At 41.1% G+C, this 19,498-nt stretch overlaps 1 protein-coding gene across 13 annotated transcripts in view; it reads right to left on the bottom strand.

Annotated features, from left to right (window-relative positions):
- The window catches only part of TTLL5 (tubulin tyrosine ligase like 5), a 284,938-nt gene that overhangs the window by 66,967 nt on the left and 198,473 nt on the right, over positions 1 to 19,498 (bottom strand). For all 13 annotated transcript variants that reach the window (XR_006203962.1, XM_042943838.1, XM_042943847.1 and 10 more), the window contains one exon: positions 1,547 to 1,764. Coding sequence is in view for 12 of the 13 variants with exons in the window: in XM_042943838.1 (XP_042799772.1) it covers positions 1,547 to 1,764 (218 nt within the window). In the remaining variant the exon portion in view is untranslated. The remainder of the gene's footprint in view (positions 1 to 1,546; positions 1,765 to 19,498) is intronic.

Genomic DNA, 19,498 nt, shown 5'->3' with positions numbered 1-19,498 from the left:
ATTCCTTTTCCTAAAAGTCAGAAGACTATTAAAGACAGTGGGGCTCCCCACGACACTGTACATTATACACATAAGTGAAGGAACATCAAGGTCTCCATTAGTACTAACTTACTTAGCTTCAGAGACTTGTGCTAGAATTTTAAAGGCAAATTGGAAACTATTTCCTGGAACAACGCCTTACAGCATGCCTTTTGATACTTGGATTATATTTCTTAAATTCTGAAGAAATCTTGCTTTTTTCCCCCCTTCTGTGCATTTTTGGTGCTGAGCTGTTTCCGGTTTTCCCACACTCCTGCCTGTCAGAGAGAAGAAACCACAAAAATGCAGCAAAGTTTGTCCATAGAGCCGCAATTTCATCTCAAAAGGCTGAAGAGTTCTCCTGCCAGCACTGAGTTCAGGGCGGCAAATGGTCCTGCTGCCTGCTGACAAGGCCCCCTCCCTACCAGCAGACGAGCCGGCCCCAGTGGGCCACCACGGGCCAGCTCAGGGTACTGGCAATACTCAGAGGATCCACAAACAAGGCGCATACTGGCAAATTCAACATGCACATCCGGCTCGCTGATTCTCCTACCTGAGGGCTTCCTGAACCCGAGGAAGAGAGCATGATTCTAGAATGTTTATGATGGTAATTAAGGCTCACTGAGTTCCTCTGTGTGCTAGTCTTGCTCTAGATGCTCTACATGCAAAGTATTACATGTATTAACTCTGCTAGTATTTATCAACATTCTGTGAAGCAGATCCTCTTTATTATCTCCGCTTCACAAATGAGGAGACTGAGGCTAACTGATTAAGTAACTTGCAACCGACCAAAGGTCTTCAGTTACTAAACAGTTAGTGCGTGAGGGTGTGAGTACAGGCAGTCTGGCTCCGGAGCTACACCCTTGAGGGCTCACTTCTACTCTTTCCAGGCTGAAGAGCCATACAGCTTCCTTCTCACTGTGCTCTTGGCCTTCAACCACAAACTGCCCCTTCCTAACCCCCTCAGTGAAATCCCAATCCAGTGTCTTCCCATTCAAATCCCTAAGAGTGAACAACGCATACAGGTGTATGGGGGGGGGGGGTGGGGCGGGGAAGAGAGGGAGAAGGCATACAGAATTTTAGATGAAATTGAAAAAATCTGACTCTTTAGGAAGACCAGGAAAAAAACACATCAGGAAGAAGTTTGCATTTCCTTTCTCCAAACCCACGGTTCAGCACTGTTACCCAGTGCACTGTCTGATGGTAGCTCCTGTCAGAGGCTGGAAGACTTAGTCACTGGCAGTGACCTTGAACCCTGCCATCAGCGCTCATCACAATCCCCGGAGAACCTAAGAGCAGCACCTGCCCCTCCCACAGGGTACACAGCCCAAACTTCAGCATGGTCCACTAGTTCCCCAGGTGACTCTCAGCCCAGGCTGAGAACCAGAGTTAACTTTCAGTCCCCATCAAGTGTTCTTGTCTTCTGTACAGTACCAACTATTTTGAAGGCCTCATAAACGAAGAGTACTCTTAGCACAGAATGGATACGACTCAGAAGAAACTGAACGAGAGATTAAGGAAAACTTACTTGGAGGCCTTCTGGGAGGTCATCTTCCTGAGGACTTGTTTGTGATTGGCTGGGGGCTTGGGGACCAGCGAGGAGGAAGAACTTGGAGCCAGCACCACTTTTTGCGGCAGAGCGACTGGCTTCTGGCCACTAGCTGTGGCACTTGAAATTCTGCAAGCTGCACCATTATTTATTGTCCATAAATTGGAGTTAGGTAGTGTCTGGCTGCCAAAGATGGCCTACAAGGAAGAGAAAAAGAAAGGTCGTTGGAGATGTCCTTCATAAGCCATTTGCTATAAATGAGTAACTGGGTTGTAATCCTGAAGTGGGACAAAAGGAAAAGGGAGATTGCTGAAGTAATTTTTTAGGAAAAATTTCTCTAATACTGCCAGTGTAGGTCCAGATTCAGAGAATGGAGAGGTCTGGAAGGAGAGAGTTGAGACGGTCTTGTTGAAAGTACACTGTGCTGGGAATCAGGGCATATGGGTACTATGTATTATCCATCTGTGGAAATTAGAAAAGCGTCTGGTCTCTCTGTCTTGTTTCCTTCACTGTTAAGTTCAACAGATATTTAATGAATGTCTCCTACTGGGTGTCAAGTACTAGAAATAAAGCACAGGAACAAAAGTGGCTTGAAGCTTGACTCAATTCCAGCCCACTCAGAGAACTCAGAACTCTTCTAGAAGGTGTGCACATATGAGGAGTGGGTAGAAGCCAGTGTGGCAAGGGCATGTTGAGCAGAGAGGTGGAGAGAGGAGGCTGGAACAGAACAGCCAGACCATGTGTGGCCTTGAGGACTCTTTGCAGAATTCTTTAACACCTCATTGACTTAAGGATTAACATAAGACTTTACATTTTAAAATGCTTTCAAAGTAAAATCACTACCTGAATGCTAGTTACTGTATGAATATAAGATCAATACAAATGTGTATTTGCTTAGAGGGTAAGCCTACCGATCAATAAAGACCTAAAAATCACCATCTAAATGTCACAAACACCAACATATGTCTGTAGTTAGGATGTAAAGGTATACTTTCTCAAGTAGATGCTTAAAAAATGCTTATAACTTATTTATCTCATTAGCAATTGGTGTTTCCTTTGGGGGAGGCCACAAATTTTGCTATTGATCATTCCATACTATTAACACTGCTTTCAATACGCATGCGTTACAAAAGCTTTAAATGTGAAATAATATTAAGAGAAAATATACAATTGGCAAAGTACAGAAGGTTTTTTTATTAAAAAGATTTCTGGCAATTGATTTCCATCTGAAGACACTGCATTTAAAGAGACATGGAGAAATGTCATTTCCTTCTGGCCAGGCCAAAAGGGTAAGATCAGATGCTCTTAGGAAGCATTCACCTTAGAGACAGACTTTATTAATATTATTTTTGTCTTTTATGGCTTTCATACTTTAAGATATAAAAAAATATAAATTGGGTAGCTTTAGCAAAATGTTAACCAACCCTTCTACACTCATGCCTTGGAATGTCCCATTTCAGGGAAATATGTCCAAAGGTCCTGGGCTAGGCAGGTCTGAGAGGGATCAGAGACTCTTGTGCAGAGTAAATGTGTTTGGCAGGCTTAACAAAGAACAAAGCAATTTCAGAAGTAGAGGGTTACAGCATTTTCAAATGGACCATTCGGACTGAGATGTTCTTCATCTCTGCAAACCATGCAAAGGGGAACCCGAAGAGCTCTTCCCTCACCTCCAACTCTGAACGGAAGAAGGGGAACAAAGGAAGACCCAAGCCCATGGGCCAAGCCAGGAGGGAGGCGTTGGGGGGTGTATACATGTGGGAAGGTCTTCAGATGGTCCAAGAGGGCCCAGGAGCCCTGATTCTGCTCCAGCAAGCCTTCTGAGGACAAGTAACCACAGGGTACAGCAAGACAGACTCAAAAACAAATCTATTCCTTTCAAACACCATTTCCATATCTGAGGGTCTCAATATCTGTGGGAGAGACTCAACTAAAAGGAAGGAAGGAGGCAGGAGAGGGTTACTGTCAGTTTATTTTCACTACTACATCCCTACACACGACCTTAGATTGAAAAGTGAAAGTTGCCCCTTTCAGAATGGGGAGGAGACTAGAAATCCGAAGCAGGGCTGAAGAGCTCTATAGCAGCCATCCATAAACAAATTCACTGGATGAGTAGCTGAGAAAGAAAAGCCACTATTAGCAAAGGGCTCTTGGAAATGAAAATATTCCTTACTGAGCGTGATTTTTCGTGTTGTAAAGGAACTGCCATCATAAAAAAAAAAAAAACATCCATTCAATACATGTTGCTGTGGTGACAACTTAACCATATTTTCAAGATCACTGAGGTTTTTTTCTTTTGTTAAAAAATCTTGCTGGGACTTCTAAATACAAACAAAAAATGAATGAAAAGAGCAAGATCAGAATGGTGTGAGTGTAGTAAGCTCCTATTTGTGTAAAAAAGGAAAAAGAATATACACAACCATACACACAGACACACAAAACACACAGAAACACACACACATACACAGAAGGTTGATATGTGCATAGAATAATTCTGAAAGGGTACACAAAAAACTAGGAACCTCCATGGAGAAGAACCGGTTAGCTAGGGGTCCAGGAAAGAGGGAAACTAATTGTTCACTACATATCATTTATAACCTTTTGAATTTTGTACCATCCATACGTAGTTATTTATTACAAAAATTAATCATTCAAGGGTAAAAAAAAAAAAAAAAGTCAAGTTCTCCTAAGACTTAAGCAGGTAACAAAGTTAACTCTGGGTACTAGTCAAAGTATCCAAATGGCGCCCTAGTTTTAACCAGGTGGGTACAGGACTCAGCATTAGACGGGGCTGAAGGAGTTCACTGTTCAACACTTATTATGCCTACAAATCCAGATTTGGTCATCAGTGAAAGGCAGAGACTCAGGTAAGTGAAGAACAGCATGGCTTTGCAGCCAAACGTGCCTGGGCTCAAATGTAGCCTCTGGCAGTTATAAACAGTGACTTTTTCAAGTTAGCGAACTTCTCTGACCTTCAGCTTCCTCACAGGCAATTACAATTACTTTGCTGGATTATTGGGGGTTAAATGAAGACCCCCCATATGTCAATATCACCCAGGCATTCAATAAAGGATTCCTGAAGTAGACCAAATACCAGGCGCATTGTAGACCTTTGGCAAACGCTCCATTCCTTCCCAAACTCCCACCTCCATTTGCTGAGGATCCGAAGGATGGGATGGCATGCAGGTCTGCCTCTGTAGGGTCTGTGAATGGCAGCTGGCTGGGCATTTTTCAACATACTTTTCTAGTCTTACGATGATGCTCACTAGCTGTGAAAGCAAACGCTTAAAATGAAAACATATGTTTAGGTTCCCCAGATCATATTTACTCAATTTTCTCTGGCAGGAATAATCTTTTCCTCTTCTGAATGCTTGTAACAATTTATTTGTGTGTGTCTTATCACATTTAGCTCATTCTACCTTGTGTTACAGCCACTGATATGTGTACTTTTCTCTCCTTCTGGACATTGCACACTGCAGATGGCTGAATGACATCTGATTAATTTTTTTTTCATGCACAGTGCCTAGTAGAATGCCTTGTGCATAACAGGTGCTTAATAAATTTTACCCCATGAATGAAAGTAAGAAAACTCGTAACTACTACTCATTTTTATTTTTTTTTTAGTAACAACCAAATTCCTATGCAAAAAAATAGTCAAGTCTGTGTTTCTACAGAGATGTAATCTTGTAATAGGACCATTGTCTGGACTTTGAATAGTGCCTAGTGTGTTATCTGTGATCAACTTATACTTAGCCACAAAATGTAAGCAAGGCTTTCTGTAGATCCCAAACAAAAATAAATTCATCTTCCTAGATGCAAATTTTGTGGCAGGACCTTAGATGCAAATTTTGTGGCAAATTTTGTGGCAGGACACCAACGTTCATTAGTGATAAGAACAGTTTTTACCTCAAATAACAAAATAGAAAAATTAAGAGGATTTATTGCTTAGGAGACTGTCACTTGCCTGGATACTAATACTTCTTTCTTTCTTCCTAATAATACTGCCCCAATTTTTGTTTGGGTAATGATGTGTGTCCACTTAAAAAAAACTATATTTCCCAATCTCTCCTGTACTTAGAAATAACCATGTGCACCTTCCGGGAAAGCTCTTTAAAGGGGGCAAACTGGGTTAGGACACAATTTTTGCCTTTTACTGTTCTTCCTCCCATCCGGAACATGGATATCCAGCTAGCATCAGGTGGACAGGCCTTGGGTGGAAGTCACTTGCTAAGGATTGTAAAGGATAAAGACAAGAGAAGCATGGGCTCATGACAGTACCATAGAGTTCAGGAGAGCCTAACTCTAGATTTCTGATTATATGGGGGAAAAGAAAAATTCTAATTTGTTAAGCTATGGTGGCATAGGGCAGAAGGGAGGGTCTGCTAAATGCAGCAAAACGGACGCCTGAACTGAGATATAATCCTCAATCTACCAATAAGTCCAGCTTGTTTAAGCCTTAATATAATGCAAATGTACTGCATCTCAAAAAAGCAGACACTCTTCCCAAATACAGTAAAGCAGCTTCTAGGTTCTCAGCTATTTAGTCATCACACTCTAATATACCAAATGGACAATGAAATCACAATTCTGTACTGTCCAAACTTCCCAAGAGTCAGTAATGTAGACAAGTTCCCAGGTATTTCACCAAAGCCAAGGCTAAGTGTAATGAGATTAAAGCAATCAAATTTGATAAAGAAACCCACAAAAATACTCAGGCAATGTTAAAAAGCAGATATATAAATGAATTCATTAGACTATTGGCAGAAATCAGCCTCTCATACCGTGTATTGGCTCCGGTCCTACAACTCCATCAACAATAGATTATGTGAATTGTTTTGTCCTGATATTCATTCATAAATGGATAGAAGAATAGATAAAGTTCTCTCCACATAAATTCTAAGAAATGTGAGTCTGGATATACAATGTTAGCACTCTGCACTTGCGGGTTAACAGCCCAGGGAATGGGCTACACCGTCATCAGTCAATGTCTTGGGAATGTGAGAGCTGTGTAAGCACTGGCCTCCACTCAAGACCTGGTCAACATATACAAGACTTTTGCTTCTTTATTGGGTGTGGGAAACAGCCATGCTTCAGTAAGGAGACTCAGAGAAAACCACAGTTTGAGGGTTGGCTTGGCCCCAGGCCAAAGATTGGAAAGGCCCTCCTTCTCCCACAACAGAAGGGTACTCGTGGGTGGGAAGGAGGAATTTCTGATAGACAGAACACAGACTGCAACTTGGAAGGTTATGGGGAAGCAAGATCTGGGCTCTCTTACTAGAAAGATAATACTGTTCAGAGATTAAATTCTGGGAGGTTTTTTTTTTTTAAATTCCACCCAGTAAAACACTTCTTTTTGTCTTTACTTGGGCTTATTGGTGATGGAGTGGAGCTAGATAGCTCTTTGTAGTGAAGTAACTCTCTACATTCACTTTTCTTTTAATTAAGGGAGATAAAGTTGGGAAATGTTAACCTTAACCTCAATGGGTTAGTGTCTTTTTGTACCCCTTTTACTTTGGTTCCATAAAAGCAAACATTTTTATGCATTAGTCTCCCCACCGAGTTTCATCCCAACTTGGATTAAGTTCCCATTACATAGTACACAAAACTGCTTCTAGAATGTTGTTCTCTGGCAGCTCAAGTACTGGGATGGTGTATCTTCCTGAGCATGTAAGATGCTGATCACTCACCTGACCACAACCAGTCAAGAGCTGTTCAAGGCAAAGAACACACTGTGTCATTTGTGCAATCATGTGATGTTGTAAAAAGCTGGGGGCCAAGGTGAGGGTGAGGGTAGCTGTTTCTATTTTAGCAAAAGCAAGCTTCCAAAAAGCCTTTGTCTCACATTGTATGGAGTTCTTGGCTGTCTTCCATTCACAGTGTTTGTCAGCTGGGACAAGACCGGGGGCCAAGCAAGAGGAGCCGAGCAAGAGGAACAGAGTACAACATCTGGTACTGCTGAGAAGGCAGGGGGCAGTGCTGTATGTAACCCTCACAGGGATGGGGCAGAAACCAGAAGATGCTACTGTTCATACGGAGAGAGGCTGGCGACACAAATACCCGAGATCGAGCTTCGTACCTGAGATCGAGCTTTGAGTGGCCAAAGGTACTGGACAGCCTCTGGAATTTCCTCATTTCTTAAATCAATAAAGAGGCTCTGTCTCCTTTAGCAATTAAGACAGAAGGCTCTTACTAATTCAAATGATCTACTCTCAAGGATGTGTCTACAGCTGCTTACCTGGACAGAACAATTTATTCACCAACCGACAAAAACCATTGTGTTTCAGGCAATTTCTAAGTCAACTGTACTTGCACATGTGGGAAACCATGCTGGTCCTTAACAGATACTTAGATATACTCTCTGTCATCCAATAAAACCAAAGATTCTAGCAGTAGTCTCTGAGTTGGCGTTTCAATAGAATCAAGACAAGTGAACAGATCTTGGGTGAGGTGTGCGTTACGACGAAGAAGTCCGACCATGAGGCAGCTGGTTAAGGCCAGGGATGCGGTCCGTGACTAGAAAACCCAGTGAAATTAAATAAATTAAATAGCCTTAAGACATCACACAGATAACCTTCTCTCACTAGCAGCCCCCCACTTCCACTTTAACCACAGAACCCATTAGTCCTACATTGGTAGAGGCTCATATTCTGATGGCAAATTTAGACTCGTGGCTGTGGATTCTGCTTTGCTTTCTATTTTTTTCTCCTTCAATGCCCAGCAATATTTGAACACTGGTCACACACACTCACAGAAGGTTGGCAGCCCAAGGGTTTTTGTCTTTTTTTTTTTTTTTTGAAACATATTAATTTATTTTTTTCTTAAATGTTTTTTTTATTTATTTTTGAGAGAGACGGCGTGCAAGCAGGGAAGGCACGGGACGATGGGGTGGGGGGGGGCGGACAGAGGATCTGAGTGGGCTCTGCACTGACAGCAAAGAGACCGATGTGGGGCTCGAACTCAGGAACTGTGAGATTGTGACCTGCGCCAAAGTTGGACATTCAACTGACTAAGCTACCCAGCTACCCCCGTGTTAATTTCCTTAATACATGTTCATTAGAAAAAGGAAAACATTTTGAAAGTCATTTCAAATTCCACTCTCAGAGATAACCTCTGGTAACATTTATACTTTTTTTCTGTGTATATATGAAGTTATTTTACACACACACACACACACGTGTGCGCGCGTATTTCTGTGGGCTTGCAAAAATAGGATTATACGGTACCTGATGTTTTGGAGACCTTTTTTTTCATTCAAATATCTAACTTGAGCATATCTTCATATCTACGAGGGTAGATTTCAATCACTGTTTTAAATGGCTGCATATTTTCTATGATAGTTTATCATAATTACTTAACCACCCAACAGTAGACTACTATAAACTGACACAGTGTAATACAAACCTATATTTGTGTTCATAAGAGATATCTAAGTGGGGGGAAAAGTAGGCCCCCCAAAATGTTACACTTCTGTTTTGAAACTACACACACATACACCTATGCAGGTTGTCACCAGTCTGTTCTGCTATTTAAGAACGGTGCTCTGACAAACATCATGTCATTTGTATCTTTTTGCATGTGCTGGATCATTTCCTTAAAATAATTTCCTTGAAGTAGAATAGCTAGCTCAGAAGGCTGCTGTTTCTGTTTTAAATCTTTTTTATGTATATTTTCAAACTACCCCCTGGTAAGACTGTGCCAATTATATTTCCATCAGTCTGTTTGAGAGGATGATAATTTCCTTATCTTTCCTTGATTACTGGGAAGAAACAGCATGTGTCCCATGAAAAGGTGGCTCATAATTTGATCCTAATGCTGTTCTTTTTCTTTCTTTTTAGAAGATATTTATGCCTTCAGACAAATATGCTAAAAATCTACACAGATATCATTCTCTTTTAAAAATTAAAAAAAAAATTTTAATGTTTATTTATTTTTGAGAGATAGAGAGAGACAGAGGGTGAGTGGGGAAGGGCCAGAGAGAGGGAGAGACAGAATCTGAAGCAGGCTCCAGGCTCTGAGCTGTCAGCACAGAGCCTGATGTGGGGCTCGAACCCATGAGCCATGAGATCATGACCTGAGCTGAAGTCAGATGCTCAGCCAGCTGAGCCATCCAAGCGCCCCTCATTCTTTTAAAAAAATTTTTTAAAACATTTATTTATTTTTGAGAGACAGAGCACAAGCTGGGGAGGCACCGAGAGAGAGGGAGACACAGAATTCGAAGCAGGCTCCAACCTACAACCCATGAGATCATGACCTAAACTGAAGTCAGATGCTCAATGGACTGAGCCACCGAGGCACCTCCCCCCCACCCCCCGTATCATTCTTTTCATCATCTTATCATGGTATTAATCATCCTTTCTGTATTCTTCTCACATCTCTCTCTAGCAATTGTGAACAAATTCATATGCATTTATTTTCAATTGTCCAAATAAATAAATTTAAGTTAAAAAAAATCATGTAGCCAATTAATATTTTCTGAGCCTTGAACTTCTAAAACAACTTAAGATCATTTTAACCAATTCTGCTTCCAGCATGGGGGCAGGGAGTAACTAAAGCCCCCAGGTTGAAATTATAACGCTATGTATATTTAAGGTTAAAAGTAATACATAATAGGGGCGCCTGGGTGGCGCAGTCGGTTAAGCCTCCGACTTCAGCCAGGTCACGATCTCGCGGTCCGTGAGTTCGAGCCCCGCGTCGGGCTCTGGGCTGATGGCTCGGAGCCTGGAGCCTGTTTCCGATTCTGTGTCTCCCTCTCTCTCTGCCCCTCCCCCGTTCATGCTCTGTCTCTCTCTGTCCCAAAAATAAATAAAAAACATTGAAAAAAAAAAAATTTAAAAAAAAAAAAAAAAAAAAAAAAAGTAATACATAATAGAAGAGATATCTGCACACCTATGTTCACTGAGGCATTATTCACAACAGTTAAGATGTGGAAGCATTCTAAATGCCCCTCAATAGAGGAATGGATAAAGATAATGTATATACATATCGTAGAATGTCATTCAGTCTTCAAAAAAGAAAGAAATCCTGTAATATACTACAACATGGATGAACCTTCAGAATATTCTGCTAAGTGAAATAAGCCAGTCACGAAAAAGATGAGTACTATATGATCCCACTTATATGAGGTATCTAAGTAATAACACTCATAGAAACACAAAGTAGAATGGTGGTTGCCAGGAGTCAGGGGGAGGGGAACACAGGGAGTTGTTCAATGAATACAGAGTTTCAACCCAAGATGAAAAAGTGTTATTGATCTGTTATACAACAATGTTCATACAGTGTCAACAATACTGTACTATACACTTAAAATTGTTAAGAGGGTAAATTCGTGCTATGTGTTTTTACCATAATGAAAAACTAGTTATGGATTTTTACTGAGCTTTTACCATGGGTCAACATCGTCCTAAACACTTTACATGCAATTATCACATTTAATCCTCCCAAACCATTGAGGCGGCTCCCATCGTCATCTCCATATACAGAGGAAGAAACCAAGGCACAAAAGGTTCCATAATTTGTCCATGATGGCACAGCTACTAAGTAGTCAGCTGGGGGTCCATGCCCATGGAAGAGGATGATTTCAGAGCTCATTATACAATGCTGCCTTCCTTATTTATGCTATGCTGACTCCCCTTTAAAGCAAATCTGCTGAAATCATATTTCCCTTCCAGAGCAAATCTAAAGCAAACTTAGCAATGTGTCCAATTTTCATCAAATGCATTTGAAAGACCCAGATTTCACTAGCTTTACTCTAAGAAAGAAAGCTTGAAAAAAAAATGTCTACAAGCAAATTTTTTCTTACTTATTTTAAGAGTTAACATAAGTTTGTATATATGTATGTATGTATGTATATAAGTAAAGATATGTATATATGTATGTATGTATGTATGTATATAAGTAAAGATAATCTCAAATGATCAGCAATGACCCCAGATCAAGAGTTCAATTGGTTAAAAAAGGATAATTCACAGCATCATTTTCAATTGTTCCTTATCTTTTATTGGCTAGCAATTTTAGGGAATTCTTCTATATCAGGGCTCTTGTTCTCCTGATAATGTGTCTGTGTCTGACATCTGATGAGTAAAATGAAATAATCAGATAAGGCAATCTCTAAGTTCCCTTACAACTTTAAATTCAGAATTCATAAATATCTAATTTGTCTCTGCCTTCAAACGTACGGTTTGTTTTATTTGGCTCAGAATCTCACATGGTTGACCTACTGTGCATCTTGCCCAGGACTTGCTGTCATCCACGCTTCTTCCTGCGCGGCATCCTTTTCAGATGGGTGGGGTTCTGTATCTTTAGGAATGAGGTTTTTCATCAGCTCACACAGTTACTGCTGTGAGTCCCCCATATGCCCACAGACAAACACAAACAAAGCATAGGTGACAGAGTAAGGGCGGGGAATGAAACTGGTCACCAGGCAACTGGAGTAAAAACACATTTAAGGTCATACAACAAACAAGGCCGATTCCAAGCAGCTGGTAGGTGAACAGTTGCCTTTTAACATTCTCACAACCAAGCACAGTTCTGTACTTTGATTCATTATGTTGAGCCTTTCTTCCAGATTTTGTGTGTTTGGGTCTATAGTAGCAGCAACAACAATAAATTTGGAATGTCTTAACTGACTCATGATACATGTGTAAAACAAGAAGAAAACGAAGGGTCACTTCTCTCAAGAGGGAGAGAGGTAGGTAGAGTGGAAAAGAGCTTTGGAAGTCTTCTGACCTGGTTTGAATATTATCTCTGCAATTAGCTAGCTATGCAACCTTGTCTAACATGCTTAAACTCTTTGAATTCCCTCCTCAGTAGGATAGAGATAATGCTACATTGAGCACACAGGAGGTACTCATTCTGCGTCCACTTCCTTGCCCCTCACCTCCCTCCCTCCAAGATCGCAGAGGGATACTACTCTAGCAACAGCTTAGAAAACTACCCGGTGGTAATCAGGGGACTTCTATTACCAGTAGTGATGAATCAGCTTAATGAACTGATATCTATATTATAATAATGCACTAAGAATCAGATTTATATGGAGTTGAAAAAGGAAGCATAATATTAATCATGCAAAAGTATCATCTATGGTAGTCACATTTGTAGACACCTGTCATGTGTCCTAGCAGTCTTCTCAAAACACCAGCATAGAAATAAAATTAAAATACTATGACCAGCAACAATAACAGGGTGGAAAGGACAAAGTGATAACTGGAGAGGTAATTCCCATGTTATTAATAACAGCCCACACAAGTGCTCCATATCTTCAAACTTCTAGAACATATTTCAGGATACTGCACAACTCAGTAGTCCCTAACCCTATTACTAACTAATAAAAGCACAAAGAAGGTAAATTATGGGCATTTCCAAGAGTTTTCCGCCCAGGAACACCTTCTTAAGACATTTAAGAATCTGAGATAACTGAGATAATGTCTAGACCCGAGTTTAAATATGTTTACAAAGCAGGCCTTCCTCTCTTATAACAGTGTATGTGAACAGTAGCAGACTAGTTCCAATAGCTGAAGATAACTTTTCAAGCACGGTTTTATAGGTGCCAATAAGTACACTTGTTCTAAGTACACTGCTACTTAACAGTTCATGTAATAATACATATAGATCAATATATACAAAATATATGAATGCTTTAATATATTGTGAGGGTGGTGCCATATAGCATGTCGGTCCAGAGGCTGGATGCTACACCTGCCTGCATACCTGGGTTAAAGCCCAGTCCTTCCACTTATTGTTTACGTGACCCTGAGAAAGTCACATAAGTGATGCTCTGTTTTGTCTGTTAAAATAGGACTAATAAGAGGGCAACTGTGAGGATTCAATGCAATAATACAAATATAACTCCTGGTTCAGTGCTTGGCACATGATAACATCCTGAGAAATACAATCCTCATGATAACCCACGTCTATATAGTATCATCTCCATATTAGAGATAAACAAACCGAGGTCCAAAGAAGTTTGAATAACCTGTCCCAGTCATAGGCTAGACAGAACCAAGATTATGTTATTTATTTTGAGAGAGAGAGAAAGAGAAAGCGAGTACAGGGGAGGGGAAGAGGGAGAGAGAGGGAGAGAGAGAACCCCAAGCTGGCTCCACGCTGTCAGCACTGAGCCTGGTGTAGGGCTCAATCCCATGAACTGTGAGATCATGACCTGAGCTGAAATCGAGACTCGGAAGCTTGACTGACTTGTCTGAGCCACCCAGACACCCCAAAGGACAGAACCAAGATTTAAACTGAAGATTATCTGACTCTAAAGTCCGTTCAGAGGATCTATTTCCAAAACAGTTAAATGTAGTTTTACATGTATCGTTTCACATATTTTCAACGTATTTTTATTAGACAAGAAGAAAAGAGTTTGGCTTGGCAAAATCTACTAAATCAAATGGTTCTAGGAAAACCAATCAATCAATCATCATCATCATCTACATCATCATCATCATCATCTAGAAACTAAGTGTTGTATGAGTTCCTGATAAAAGTCAGAAGGATAAACAAAATGGAACCAAAACCCCCCAAAAACAAAACAGTAGATTATGCCATACAGGCCAACATGCTCCAGAAACCTAAGCACACGTGCACACATTCTTCCCCCTAAATACCCCTAGTCCACCCCTCCTCCTGGATACTGTTAGAAGGACGTGGAAAGACTCCCCCTGCACAGTCAGCCCGTTTGCCTGCTCTCTTCGTGCCATGCTGAGGAGCGAGGGTGTTATTGCTGGCTTCCTGGAAAAGCCCGGGTGCCTGCTGAATTTCTCTTTCTTTCCCCTCCCCCACAAAACAAACACACAGCAGCTGAAGGTAATGGAGAAACACTATTCATTCCTGCAGGGGAGAGCAGAATTTTTCTAGACACATGCCATGGACTTTTAGGAGCAGGGTAACAAGACTTGGCTGGGCTTCTATGGGAATCCTTTCCACACCTGTGAGGTGATGCATGCACACATATACCGTCAGCAAAGGGCTCATGACACACGGCACCCAAGGTGTTATTAGCGTACTGAAAGACCCCTCGGTATGCCCCCAGAGCTGCCCACCCCTTCCCCCCACAACTTGTTATAGGAACAGTAGCTTCCGCCGGCCCCTACTGTATCTAGGGGAGTCTGGCAAGACAGAGTCTGGTGGGAAGGGGGAAGTCAAGGACAGATGGAGGGGAAGGGTGACAGGAATTCAGGACGCACCATTTTCTCGTACCTTGAGTTACCTCACTATGTTCAAAATCAAGTCTACTAAAAATGGAAGGGCTTTGGAACAAGAACGGAACCAGCGAAAAATCCAGATGTATTTAAAATCCCCCCTTTCGTCCCTCTGTCGTTCAAAGAAGTTTCAGCAATTCTGCCTTGGCCATCAAAATGTCCTTAAGTTTTCTGCTTTTGGGGCTTTTTTCAGTCTGGATGAGGCAGAGAAGAGAGTGGGAGGGAAGGAGAAGGGGGCTGGGAGCAGAAGTTTAACAAAGGATCACTTTAACAGAAACTACTGAGTAATCGCTCTGTCCTGGGCCAAGAATAACATCAGCTCAATGTCGGCAATTAGAATCAGGCCAGTTGGGCCTCACAGCCGGTGCGGCCCTCCTCACAGCCCCCAGCACCGAGGGCTACTCATGCTGATGTCACCAGCAGTCGCTGCTGCCCCAGAAAGTCCCCCGACTCAGCTGAAAGAAAAGTTTTTTATCCTTCTCCTTCAGAGGCAGGAAGCCAGAATGAGGAGGAGGTGGGAAGCAACGAGGGCAGACTAGAGAGAAGACACAGTGGGGCCCAGATCAGCACGTAACAGACTCATGTGGCCATCCCGAGACTCCCAGGATTCCGTCACTTCTCCAACCACCCTGAAGTGCACGTTAAATGAATCAATATACGTAAAGCACCTGGAATAGTGCTTGGGCCGCAGGAAGTGCTGACTGAGTATTGGCTATTATGAGGAAAAACAAAGAGGGAGGAATCTGTCCCATTACTTATCTCTCGTCCCCCATAAAATGTGAATCCTGGGAGCAGAGAATGCTGAGCAGAATGTACCCTGATAAGAAAAATGCGCAAGAAGGCTTTCAAGTTTGGAAAACGTATTTATGAGGAGACTGGCAGATGGAGCGAAAAAGATGGAAACAAAGTTCCTATAAAACAATAATTGCCTGAAATTTTATAAGGGCAACACCAAGTCTTAACATATTCCATCTCCCTGCCAAAGGACAGAAAACAAATAACTGGGAAGGAGACATTTCCCATCTCTTTCCCTGTAGCTCAATGGCTCTCGATGCGTGGTCCCCCCCAGGCATCACCAGGGGGACCTGTTAGAAATGGAAATAACTGAGCCCCATTTCCAAATTTACTGACTCAGAAATGGGGTGGGGTTAGCGATCAGTGTTTTAAAAACAGGCCCTCCAGGTGGTCCCACTGCTCAAAACTGGGGGTCTACAAACTACGGCTTATAAGACAAGTCCTGCCTGCCCCTCGTTTTTATAAATAAAGTTTCACTGGAAAACAGCCACACTCATTCACTTAAATGTTGTCTATGGCTGTTTTCATTCTACCCTGGCAAAGTGGAGGAGTGGCCATGCAGATGCTGGCCTACAGAGCCTGAAGTATTTACTATCTGGCCATTTACAGAAAAAGTTTGTTGACCCCTGCTCCGACTTAGAATGATTTCTTTTTTCTGTTTAAATTTTTATTTGCCTTAACTTTTTTCTTTATTATTTTTGAGAAAGGCAGAGAAAGTGTGAGCAGGGGAGGGGAAGAGAGACAGGGAGGATCTCAAGCAGGTTCCGTGCTGTCAGTGCAGAGCCCGATATGGGGCTCAAACTCACAAAACCATGAGATCATGACCTGAGCTGAAATCAAGAATCAGACGCTTAACTGCCTGAGCCACCTGGGCGTCCCAGAATGGTTTCTTTTTTACAACTGCTGGTTTTACTCATCAGTGTGTAAAAGTGCATGTTTTCCATTTTGTCTTACTTTGTTTATCACGGTCTCTATCCAATGGACTGGATCACACCTACTTCCTTGCACCTCAGTCCCTGGAAACCCTGCCAGTGGCTCCAGGTGACTTCCTCTTCCACGTCCAGGTTACAGGACCAGGTTTTTGTTGAGGTGGATTCAGTGCATGACAATTTCTCAGTTCATGAGTGCGGAGATAGACAGAGATGAAGATCAAAGCTTCCTCGGCATGAATGTTAGAGATGTCATTTCCAAACATACCCTGAATCAGAGTTTGCCTTCTTGAAATCAATACCTTCAATAAGCTGGCCACCTAAGTGCAGAAAAGGATGGAGAACCTCCTCTGCATGTAATGCAAGAAAGGTTGCATGATCTTAACCAAAACGTTTTTAGGGAATCACTATGAGAGGCACAGACCACGCACATAATCAGTGCAAATCGGTACGACAGAGTGCAATCCAATGTAAAGGCCTCCTTTAACAGCCTGTTCCATAGACAGGTATCTTTTGTGAACGTGCTAAGCAAATTAGATTTCAATTCTACCCACTACTCTCAAATAGACAATTAATCAAATTGTTAGTTATGTCAGTGGCTACGTACACTTTAGAAAAATGAATTCAAAGCATAAGGAGTTCGTCAAAGAAACCATCTAATAGGTTAACCCAAGGATAGAAACACAGCACATACTGAGAATGCAAACCATGTTTCCATCAACAATGTGGTGATAATTATAATGGTCAAGCCTCACACAGCCATAAGCTGGGCTACAAGAAGAGGCTTAAAATCTAGAAGGGCTTTGCTTCTTCTGTGGAGTGTTCTTCATGTCCTCTGAAATGACGTACTCTAAATTACTAAATATCCTTCATGTGAGAACATTTAATATCTTATTTGCTATCTTCTTAGTTATAAACTCTTTAAGCTAAGAACTTAGTTTCTTGAGATCTCCCCACAGTCCCAGAACTTCATCCTGACTCATTTTTCCCTAAATCAACTATGGATTAGAAGAACAGGGGGAAGAAATAAATGATGTTATAAACATATATAAAATTATGATGAATGATTTTCTGTTCCCTCTCCAGGAGACACAAGATAACTCCCTTCTTGGGAGTTCTGACTCCTCCCTAAGACAGATATTCTGACAGATTCTAAAAAACATGTTTTTCCATATACTTCATAGTTCAGTGAAACTAAACCAGTGTAATCCTCACTGGAAAAAAAAATCCACACAAAAATAGCAGTACTCTGAATTTTCAAAGGAATGTGAGTTGTTGGAAGCTAATCAAAAGAATGAGAAGGGCTATTAAATGAAGCAGTTTCTAAAAGTGAAAATCAGTAAAAACTGTCTCTCATCCCTTCAAACTTCAATGCCCTACAATCCCCCCCTCCTCTCCCTTTTTAAACATTATCACCATGTCAAGGCATGGAAGCATCAAAAGGGACCGAGTGTCTATATTTGTTAGCTCATTGATTATACTCCCATAAGAGAAATAAAGCTATTTTCGATGCCTCCCCTCTCCAGCATCTGATTAAGCTGGCATTCTCAAGTATCTGAATGATGGGGAGTTCAGATGTTTAAGAGTTTTAAGAAATGTACATAGATTTAAAAAAAAATCTAAGATACACATTTCTACCTACAATTGTGAAAATGCAAACTGTCTATCCCAAAGACTTTCTAAAGGAGGGAATTTCTACATGACGGAGGGCAACACGGTGATCAAAATGAGATGCTACACTCCACGCTTTCCAGGTAAGAAGGCTGGGTTTTCCTCTAGAAAAACAGACCTACAGAACTACTTCCCAAGTGCTTAGAGTTACAATTTCTCAATTACATTGAGTTAATATAATACATAGAGTACATGGGCATAGAAAAAGATGAGCAAGTAATGAATGAAATCAAAATAATAAAATGTCTGGACCTGGATGATAGTTAAAAAGATTACGATAGCTCACAACGCTAGGAAACTTGAAATCAACCACAAGAAAAAAATTGGGAAGGTAACAAATACTTGGAGACTGAAGAACATCCTACGAAAGAATGAATGGGCTTGGGAATGCAAACTGGTGTGGCCACTGTGGAAAACAGTATGGAAGTCCCTCAAAAAATTCAAAGTAGAAATACCATATGATCCAATAATTCAAAGAAAACTAAACACTAAGTCGAAAAGATATATGTATCCTTATATTTATTGCAGCATTATTTACAACAATAATGATATGGAAGCAACCTAAAAGTGTCCATCAATAGATGAATGGATAAGGAAGCTGTGGTACACACACATGTACATATACACAGTGGAGTATTATGCAGCCATAAAAAAGGATGAGATCATGCCATTTGTGACAACATTGATGGACCTGGAAGATATTATGCTAAGTGAAATAAGTCATAGAAAGAGAAATATCATATGACTTCATTCATATGTGGAATCTAAGAAAAACAAATGAATAAACAGAAAGCAGAACCAGACCTATAAACACGGAACAAACTGATGATTGCCAGAGAGAAGGAGGATGGGGCGTCAGGGCAAAATAGGTGAAGGGGTGTGAGAGATACAGGCTTCCGGTTATGGAATGAGTAAGTCACAGGAATAAAAGGTACAGTTAAGGAATACAGTGAATGAAATCATGATGCATTATACAGTGATAGATGGTAGATTCATTTGTGATCAGCACAGCATAATGTATAAACTTATTGAATCACTATGTTGTACATCTGAAACTAACGTAATATTGAGTGTCCTCTATACTCATTTAATAAAGTTTAAACTCCAGGAAAAAAAAAAAAAAGAATGAATGGGCTAACCACGCAGTTAAAGAGGAAATTAAAAAGTATATGGAAGTCAATGAAAATGATAACACCACAACCCAAAACCTCTGGGACGCAGCAAAGGCGGTCATAAGAGGAAAGTATATAGCAATCCAGGCCTTCCTAAAGAAGGAAGAAAGATCTCAGAAACACTCCCTAACCTTACGCCTTAAGGAGATAGAAGAAGAACAGCAAATA

This window comes from Panthera leo, chromosome B3 (genome assembly GCF_018350215.1).
Source record: "Panthera leo isolate Ple1 chromosome B3, P.leo_Ple1_pat1.1, whole genome shotgun sequence".
Lineage (NCBI taxonomy): Eukaryota > Metazoa > Chordata > Mammalia > Carnivora > Felidae > Panthera > Panthera leo.
Note: the sequence above shows the minus strand (reverse complement) of the source record. Positions and strands in the feature narration are given on the sequence as shown.